The 10399-nt window shown below is 30.9% G+C and overlaps 1 protein-coding gene across 1 annotated transcript; it reads left to right on the forward strand.

The window, feature by feature from the left end:
- Nucleotides 1-4385: 4385 nt before the first annotated feature.
- LOC130960355 (probable proteasome inhibitor) lies at nt 4386-9640 on the forward strand. Its single transcript, XM_057885737.1, has 9 exons — nt 4386-4757; nt 5614-5785; nt 6412-6558; nt 7456-7542; nt 8270-8347; nt 8453-8487; nt 8583-8637; nt 8732-8821; nt 9406-9640. Exons 1-9 carry the CDS (start codon nt 4583-4585, stop codon nt 9476-9478), a joined length of 912 nt encoding a protein of 303 aa, XP_057741720.1. The 5' UTR covers nt 4386-4582; the 3' UTR covers nt 9479-9640.
- The last annotated feature ends 759 nt before the right edge of the window (nt 9641-10399 follow it).

Raw genomic sequence — 10399 nt, forward strand, 5'->3', positions numbered from 1 at the left:
GTTGATAATGATTGAGAATCTCTCAAACATTTCATCAATACTTTTTCCACCCTGCATGGTAAATATCTCATACTCTTTTCGCAGCATATCAATCCTTGTTTCTTTGACTTGTTTGGTGTCTTCGTGTGTAACTTGGAGTTTCTCCCAGATTTCTTTGGTCATCTTGCATCTAGACACTTTTCGGTACTCCTCAAAGTGGATAGCACAGTGTAGCAAGTTATTGGCTTTAGCATTCAGTTCTACTTTCTTCTTGTCGTCGTCATTCCATTAAGTTTTCTCTTTTGGAGTCACCACTCCATTAGCACTTGTCTTTGTTGGAATTTTGGGGCCGCTCACAACAATCTTCCTTATGTTGTAGTTGTGGATTGGATGAAGATTCACATTCTTTCTTTCCAGTAGGCATAGTTCTTCCCATTGAAGAAGGAAGGCCTGTTGTTTGAGTTGTTTGATTGACCTTTTGTTAGAGTGTAGGCTACTGTGGTTGTGCCCAAGTTGTTTGCCATTGGACCTTTGCTCCAAGCTGTGAAGCTTTATTCTTGAGACATTGACTCTTGATACCAATTGAAGGTTACAGAAGTTTTAGAGAAGGGGGGTTAAATCTATGGCCTTCTTTTACCTTATGGATTAAGTATTTAATACCAAACTTCAAACTTGATTTTTGTTTGAACTATGCAGAGAAAAATTTAAGAGACAATTTCTTTTTATCTGATAAATTTTAGAAAATAGAACAGCAAAAGAAAGGAAGAAGTTGACACAGTCATGTATCCTGGTTCAGTTGACTTGTACAATGCAATATACATCCAGTCTCCACTACAACAGTGGTGGAATTTTCACTATAGTCAAAGTATTACATACCCCAATTTCCTAGGATTCACACAATCCTATCTGAACACTCAAGTTTCTACCTAAACTTGACTTGCTTATGCTAATACCTAAACTCTTAACACTAAGTGCTTACCCAACTTAGTAAGGAGCACCTCACAGATACTTGAAACAAGATAGAAAATACAACCAAAAGAAATCTGAAATCACTCTTGACTTTTCTCTCAAGTGTTTCACTCAACCTTTTTTACTCTTAGACTTTTTCTCAATGGCTCTCTTTCAACCTTTTACCTCTCAAAGAAGATACAAAAAGATATATATTGAAATTGAAATACAAGACAGTAAAACATAAAGAAGATGATGAATTAACAGCTTAAACAATATGAACTGAACCCAACAACAGAACTCAAGACTTCATTTTTCATCTTAGCGGAGTGCTCCCTTTAATGTAGGTGCAATACTTCCAAGACTTCAAACTCAGTAGTGAGATTTCACATACAGCTCTCTATTTAGGTTCTCTCTCCTTGCCTCAACCAGAAACCCTTTTTTCTTTTGTACCTCCTACTAAGACATAATTAGGATTTTTCATCAAGTCAACTCCTTGAACCTTGAGCTTGCCTGATTCATCCATTCTCTTTCTTTAATCAACCCTTAAATTAGAAATTTTAACTTTTGAAATATTTGTTTGACCGAAGATAACATGACATCAAAAGTGAGCTTACTCAGTTATAATCCAAATTCAAACTATTAAAAATGTGCTTTGATTCCAAGTAACTTTCTAAGTCATTGATTCACAGCAGTAGAAACAGAAACCACTTTCTCCATTTATCCCAAATTGGCATTACAGAGATATGAAGAAGAAGTGAAGAAATTAACTTGCATGTAAATAGAAATAAATCACCTTTATCCTCTAACTTGGCTTAGGTTGCTTTAATTAAAGCGATTAGACATTTGCTTTTGTGATTTACTTTTTTCTCTCTCTTTCTTCTCTAGAGAATAAACTAGGAAGAAGCTTTGTGAACGTTGACTTTGGTTGGCTTCAACTTGGATGAATCAACCTGGGCTTGAATTGGCTTGATTAAAGAACTCACCAACAACCTTTGTTTCTTAGTTCCATTGATTTGGGCTGTTGCTTCTTTAATTTTGGCCTGCACACTAACAAAAGCAATCAAAATTAATTAAGTGTTTAGCCTAATAAATCAATGTTTGTGATCATCATTTAAATTAGTTATGTTTTTAACTCAATAGTATTTATTATTTCTAATAATAAGTAAATTTTTAAATGGCACCACAGATATTACCTGATGAAGAGCCGATGAATTATTTTTAAAACTTAAAAATCTTTAATCCTTAATAAGAAAAAATGATTAGATATGAGATTGTACATTTTGGAAGAAAAGTGAGCGAAATGTCACGATAAATTTTAAAAAATTAGATTTAATAGTATTTGTATAGTTTTTTTAGAGTATTTAAAAATGCTCTTGATAGTTCTAAAATGTGTCAGAATGTCTCAAAAAATTTCAGAAGACTCTAGAGAATTCTAAAAGACTCTAAAAGATGATAGAATATTTTAAAAGAGTATATATGTATATAAAAATATGAAAAGAAGTATAGAAGAATTTACAAGTATTTAAATAAAAGAGATTCTATGGTGCTTACCCAAAAAATCAACATAACATGCTATCCTTATGTGTCAATTGTTGAGGATTATTGGAGGCTATTTTTTTAAATTAAAAAGGGAAAAGAAAGATTAAATTAAAGTAATATAATAAAAATTTTATTATAATAGTTAATTATAATAATAAAAATTTTGAAAATTTTTTTAAATAAATAAATTAGATATTTTATTTATCAAAATATATTATTATAAAAATATTTATTAATTAATGTAATATTATTTATTCCATTTATATTAAAAACAAGATGTATATACATATATTTTGTTTACACTATAAATAAAATAAATAAAATAATATAAAAAATATTAAGAAAGTCTATTAATGTCTGAAATAATAATAATAAGTATAAAATTAATTAAAATAATAAATATTTGATATTTTTATTATAAAATTGTTAAAACCTAAAATTTAGATGAATGATGTAAATCGATTTTACTTTTTAAAATAATCTAAAATAAACTATAAATTGACTATTGGATAACTAAATATTTATTATTTTAATTAATTTTAAGTTTATTATTATTATTTCAGATATTAATAGACTTTTTTAATATTTTGTTTATATTATTTTATTTATAGTGTAAACAAAATATATGTATATACATCTTGTTTTAAATATAAATAGAATAAATAATATTACATTAATTAATATATATTTTTATAATAATATATTTTGATAAATAAAATATCTAATTTATTTATTTAAAAAAATTCTCAAAATTTTTATTATTATAATAAACTATTATAATAAAATTTTTATTATATTACTTTAATTTAATCTTTTTTTTCATTTTTTATTTAAAAAAAAATAGCCTCCAATAATCTTCAACAATTGACACATAAAGACAGCATGTTATGTTAATTTTTTTGGATAAGCACCATAAAATCTCCTTAAAATGTGATAAGTTAGATATTTATAATGAAAATTCTAGATATTTAATCTAGACTATTAATTAAATTTAATTATGATCTCTATTTAAAAAGTAGATGGCTATAAATAGAAATGAGATTTTGAGTTTAAATATATGAGTTATTTGTATCAAACTCTTGAATAATAAAATATATTATTTTTACTAAATATGAGCATTAGGGTGGCTTGGTGTTAATTAAGAGTTTAAGTAATTTTAAGTGTCGATACGCTGCTGTGTTTGGTTAGTATTTTTAAAACAAATAGGCACATAACCAAGTTGGGTTGGTCTAGTGGTTAGTTCACTAGTCCTCTTAAGCAAGTATTGAGGGTTCGAATCCCGTCTTGTATATGCAGCAACTCATTGGTCAGCGACAAACCCTTAAATGAAGCTCAGTACCGCGACGAATTAGTCCTTGACCTGCCGGGTTAGGAGATACCGTAAAAAACTAAAAAAAAAAAACAAATAGGCACATACACAAAAATATATAAACATAAAAACACACAAATTTTATAATGTATGTATTTAGTAATAATGTAATATATATATATATATATATATATATATATATATATATATATATATATATCAAAACCAAATGTTAATTTTAGTTTGGTTAATATATTTCATCACTACTACATTAGAAATAAAAATTGGTAATTTAAAACATAATTAAGAATAAAAAATCAAATTTTATGTTTTATACATTATATTTTTGTATCTTAACTTTAACAAAAAATACTAATTATATATATATATATATATATATATATATATATATATATATATATATATATGTATATTTATATTACCACTGTATTTAAATTTATGTCTCAAATTCTCAATAAGTAAACTATAAACGTAAACTAGCGGTTTAATAATTAATATTTATATCTCAATAAACAAATACAATCCAAAGTTTAAGTTTGTAGCGTTCAAGTATATCCAATACCGACAGATAATTAGATAAAGACTCTAGCCCCGACAGATAAAGACTCTAGCCCCGAACCGCTTCGCTTTTGTGCTCAACTTCTCTCCGAAGAAACAAACACCTTCTGTGTCAAAATTCAAAAGAAAGAAAGAAAAGAACCACAACACTCTGTTGACTCCTCTTCACTCCGGAAGCTGAAAGCTGGAACGCAGTGTCCCAAACGTTAGAATCATAAACCGACAATGGCTACGGATAAGTCGGTGATGGCGGTCATAAGGGCGGCGAGGCCTTCCTTTCGAAACGACCACGATAAAGCAGCGTTTGCCGTTCACGCCACCTTCCTCTCTTCCGGCTACCTCCTCACCGCCGCCGGCCCCCAAGCCCTCTCCGACGACACCCTCTCGCATCCCTCCACTGGTAACACTTTCACTAATTCCCCGTTTTGTTCTCACTTTTTTCTTTAACGAAATCATTTAATTTCGATATATTTTATGTGAAATATCCAAATATCATTAATTATCACTCTTCTTTAGTGAAAAAAATTGACAATTCTGTTTTCTGTTTTCACTTCTTTCTTTGCAAGAAACAGAAAACATAGAAAGTAAAAAGGCAAACCAACGTGCCCTAAGTTTGTAGCACTAGCTATGTAGAACAATTTTCATCTAATCGGTGTAAGAGAGTTTTATTGGATTATGTAATCGGAAGTTTCTGTTTTTGACTTTAAAAATAGTGACGATGTGAGTCATGTATTGTTGATAATGTGAAAATATATAATTAGATGTATACTTAAGATTTGTTTATGCTGGCGGTGCATACAATTCAAATCCTCAGATATTTTAGGAACATTTTATCCATCAAGATTGAATATGTGTATTTAGCCGTTCAACATGTACTTTAAAAGATTATTTGTTCTTGAGTTGATGATTTATTGAAAACCATCAAATACTGATATGTGATTGATTGAGTGAATTACAGAGGTTCATTATTTAGATTATAAAGTAAATTTGAGCTTTCTAAGGAGGTAGCTGTTAATGAACCATGATAACCACAAATAATGGCAATTCATGCCCCAAAAACTGCACTATCCTTGGGCTTCCATACTAGACAAAGGATTAGGCTATGCAATCTAATCTGAGGATCAAGTCAATTAAGCTGAAGTTAGAAGATACCTTGTGGTGTCAAGAGAAGATGTAGCAAATTGATATATGCAGCCTGAATCTTATAATTAGCATTTACTGATCATTTTTATTACGTGGTTTGTGATTGTGTGTAGAGGAGGTGTCTGTAGAGAACTGGAACCAACTAGACCAAGAATATGCCTTTGTTTATGTCAATCCAGAAAAGGTTTCAAATAAAGTACTGGTAAAGTGCCTCGTCATGAATGAGAAGTTACTCATTGATGCCTTGAAGGAAGGGTCTTCTGACCCTGCACACCTTGAGATTTGGTAAGCCTCTTTTTTCCCCCTTCAAGCTATAAGTTCTTCAAGATTTTGCTTTCATTTGCTGCATTGCAAAATTAAAATTTTTGTAACTGACCAACATGGTTTTCTTTGTTCGTGTTGAATTGGGCTGCGTTGGAGTTTGGAGCTTCTATTTGTTGATGACTTATTTTATTACTCTTTTTAATTAAATAAAATTTCCATTCTTGATTGAGGAAGACCAGAAACTAAAATATAATGGCTATGGTGGGGGTAAAAAAATCATACATGATTTTTAATGAAAACTGAAGTGCCGAATTGTGATTTGAAAACCATTTGAAATCAGAGTTTTTACTCTGTATTGTCAACTTTTACCCTTTTCCCACATTCCTTTCTTTGTCACATCAAATATTAAGATAGAATAGTTAAGGGAATAAAAACCACCAGAAATATTTTGTATATTCATTCTATGCTGCAAATTCAAGCTTGTGTGTATTGAGTTTTGTTACTCAAAGGTTATCTGCTTTTCTTTCTGGGTGAAGATTTTCCTGTGTCGGATATGTTGTGAAAATTAAAATTTTCTATGGTTAATCGTACTTCTTGTGAATTTACGGTTATGTTATGATCTGGTGCTTTGATTTTTCTACATACAGTGTTAGAGATTATACTATAGCAAATGAAAGCAGCAATTATTCTGAGCAGTTCAAGAATTTGGAGCAGCTGGTGAGAAGACTAAATCAGGATATCTTAGCCAAATTAGATGGCTCCTCCACTTCCAGTTCAGCAAGTAATCCTCCACGGTACATATGGTTTCATGTCTCAATCACCTCTTTTTATCTTTTCCTTTTGTAAAATCTTCCTTCTTCCTTTTTCAGCTTAAGAATGATGCTGTAATATATTTGTAGAAGTATTAGGATTTTCCTGTTTCTGTTCTTTTATGTAGTTCCTGAGTTTCATGTATATGCCATCAAATATGCATTTCATTGTGTAGTTATAATATACTGATTATGGGTAATTGTGGTATTCTGTTACTATTCTCAACATTTTTAGCTATTTACATCGATACCAGATTTGCAGACAGTTTTCAATGAAATATTTTATTCTTCTGAAAGTTTCTCTTATGTTTTATTTAATAAGCATTTTTCTTTTGACTTTTTTGTGTGCATTGTGCTAAGTTGTGTAGTACTGAAAATTGCATGATTTTTTTCCACTTTGAAATTCAAGATATTTGATTACGCTGCCTATATGTTTTATCTATATATCAGATTTCTTGATTGATTCCTAGTCAACGAACATGATCCAATTCTAGCAAATGAAATTTTGATTTGATGCCCATTTTGTGGCTGAGTAATCATATTTCACTTTTTACTTGAGGTTGTGAACATGTCAACTCAGCTGTCCTTGTCCTTTTGTGTGCACAAAATAAACCATGTAGGATAACCAAATGAATTGAACTTCATTTTCCTTGTTCTGCAATCAAGCACAGGTGCAAAATGTTGTACTGAGCACCTACACGCACAATTTCGAGCCAGGATATGAAACTTGTATAAATCAAAGTCTCTACTCACATTGAAAATAAACTTTTGGTTGTACTTTCATACTTTGTATTAAACGATTGTTTGCATATGATGATTTTGAACGTATGATTTGTTTCATCAGATATCCTCTTCACTAAATTTTATCATTGTACTTTACAGATCTGGATCAAGGGAAGCAAGGCAAGAGATACACGAGCCTCCTGTTGGATTTGGTGGACATGGTGGTGCTCCAATTCATCCCTCTGGGTAAGGATTTGCCTATTGATATTATGATTTCAATGTAGTTTGTCAAACTGCTGTTATCAGCCTTGAATGATTGAATTCCCTCAATAGGAGAGATTTTTTTAAGGGTCTAAGTAATTGAAATATTTTTTGTTGTTTAGTTAATTGTCCATGTTTGTAATGTGAGTAGGCAGGGTTAATGATGTAGCATGATTATGTTCTACACCAATTGTGATCCTTTAAAATAAGTATCCCTGTGAAGTGAAAAAAGTGAGTTCACACTTGGATTAGTAACTCCCGTTGGGCATGGATCCCATGAAATTATCTAAAGGGAGTTCTTATTTTACAAGAATATTCATTTTAGTTGATCCAAATTTGTTCTACATATAATTACCGTTCCTACTAAGTCGAGGATTTTTAAATCACATTAACCATGATATCATATTCATCTTCGAACTCTCTTATGACTTAATAATTTTAGCAAGCCTTGTCCATTTATTTTCCCAACTGATGCAAACCAGATTCCTAGGCAAATGGTCAGTTGCTAGCTTGTAGACAGGAATGGTGTGCCATTTGTTTGTGTCTAGTGTTTGTCAAGATCAGTTTATATGCACTTAGTATATTTGATGGAGCAATTGGTTAACTTAGTTGCTTCCAAGCTATGCCGTCGTTATTTACCATCTTCACTATCTTCTCTTCATATAATATTGTTCAACCTTGCATCGATCAATATTTTTCATGTTTTCTTTAGAGTTATATATCCTCCCGTTAATCCAGTTGGTGGTAGTGATCTCTTTCCTGGGCCTCCTGCTGGAGTGTACCCTACATGGTATGTCTTCAATATACTTCTTGGTTTTTCTTTCAAAGTTGTTAGCTCCATGTTAAAGTGTTCTTTAGTGTTTCATTAAGTTGAAACTCTTGTCGTTGATTTCAGGGGTGATCCGGGCACTGGTGGCAGTATGCTTGTAGGTATGTATCAAGTAAAATTTCCGATTTAAATACAATTATAACAAACATGGTTTCCCCTCAATATTTGCAATGCTGAGTTCTCAACTTGGAAACAGGACCTAATGATCCCCGTTGGTTTGGTGGAGAACCCCCTTTCCCCGGAGGACAACCGTAAGCTATCTGTATCTCATTCTTCCTGCATTGCTCTCCTACTATGATTTCTCATCTTTGAGGCTCACATCTGTGGTTTCATTTATCAAAATAGGGGAGTCCCTCCTGGTGTTCCGCCGGGTGCACGGTTTGATCCCTTTGGCCCACCTGATGTTCCTGGCTTTGAACCCAACAGGTTTCAGAGGTATGGTTTGTTATTTATTATACGTCATTTTGCAGCTATTTATTTATTAGAATTTTAATTTTGATGTATTGTCAGCGTAAAATAATTTTACATGTGTATCCAATTATATAAAGCTATATCAGTCACCAAAAAAAAAATTATATAAAGCTATATCAGCAAAAATAACTATTTTTTACATTAGCCGCGTAAATGGTCATCTGAAAGAACGGATGGGATTGTATTACTATGTAAACTAGATTAAAAGTTAAGATGTGTTTCCCTATCATGTCTTGTTTTCTTTTGACGAGGAACTGAACATATTTGGTGAGGAACTGAACATATTTGGTGAAAAAGGATTATTGTTATTACACAGAATGCTGAAAACTTCAGTTGTCTTATTACTTTTCATATTTTTATCGATGAAAAATTACCTCTAAGATTATGTTCCTCGCAAGGCTAAAAGTTATGCCTTTTAAGGCTTTAACAAAGCAGTTGTTAGGGATAGTTAAATATGACATCAACTACAAAATCAATATATCATGTGTGTTTTTGTGAAACACTCAAGACTGAATTAAAATTTTCTTGTTTCTCTTATTCTTTTGCAGGAGGCCACCGAGGCAAGGTAATAATGTTCATCCAGATTTGGAACATTTTCGGAGGGATGGGGATTTTATATAGTTACCGAAGATCACGTTGTACAGAGAACTGTTTAGTCATCTTTGGAAGTTGGAACATCCATCTCAGTTTTTGTAATTTTGGATATTTCACGCTATAAACAATTCAATTTCTTACTTAATTCCTGTGTCCAAGTCTCGGATAAGTGAAAATAATTTTATTGCAGACCTTTCTTACCGTAGAGAAAATTTGATTAGAGTAATTCAAACAACCTAGTGAAAAAATGAGGCATATTTTATCAAATATGATATGCTCTGAAATAAATTAGAAAATAAAGTAATTACATAAAATTCTTAAACGTTATTTCTTTGGAATTTAACAATGCGATATTAGATGAAAATCAATTTTTTCATTAATTTTCTGGTTAATTTTCTTGATGGTGTGATTTTTTCATATTAGATACATGATATGATTCCCAAAACATCTATTTTATAAACATAAACTGTTTGTCACTAATATCTGGTGCAACATCCTTTTTTAATAAATAACATATGACAAACCCAAAATTGTGGTGCCCTCTTCTAATTTCTTTTGACTCTCCTTCTGCCCCTTCATCATTTTCAATAGTTCGTCATCATCAATTTCAACTTACGGATTTTTTCTTTCTTGTTAATATACAAATTTTAACTTCATTGTCCTGAATTTTTACTTTGATTAATGTATTTAAATGTGTTTGATTATAATTGCAATAAAATTTTATTATAAATGTTAAACAATTTGGTTATGTAGTTTATTTACTATAAATGAGAACCTCGTTTATATTTCTTTTATGGGACCACTTCGATGTTTATCACTATTCTAGAAATGCACGTAAATAAAATATATTTTGTGTTCATGAGAAATGAAATTTGTATGAAAATCTTGAACTCCTTTGATAATCATACAATGTGAGTGGAAGACAAAATTTTGCATGACAATTTTAGG

This window comes from Arachis stenosperma, chromosome 2 (assembly GCF_014773155.1).
Source record: "Arachis stenosperma cultivar V10309 chromosome 2, arast.V10309.gnm1.PFL2, whole genome shotgun sequence".
Classification (NCBI taxonomy): Eukaryota; Viridiplantae; Streptophyta; class Magnoliopsida; order Fabales; family Fabaceae; genus Arachis; species Arachis stenosperma.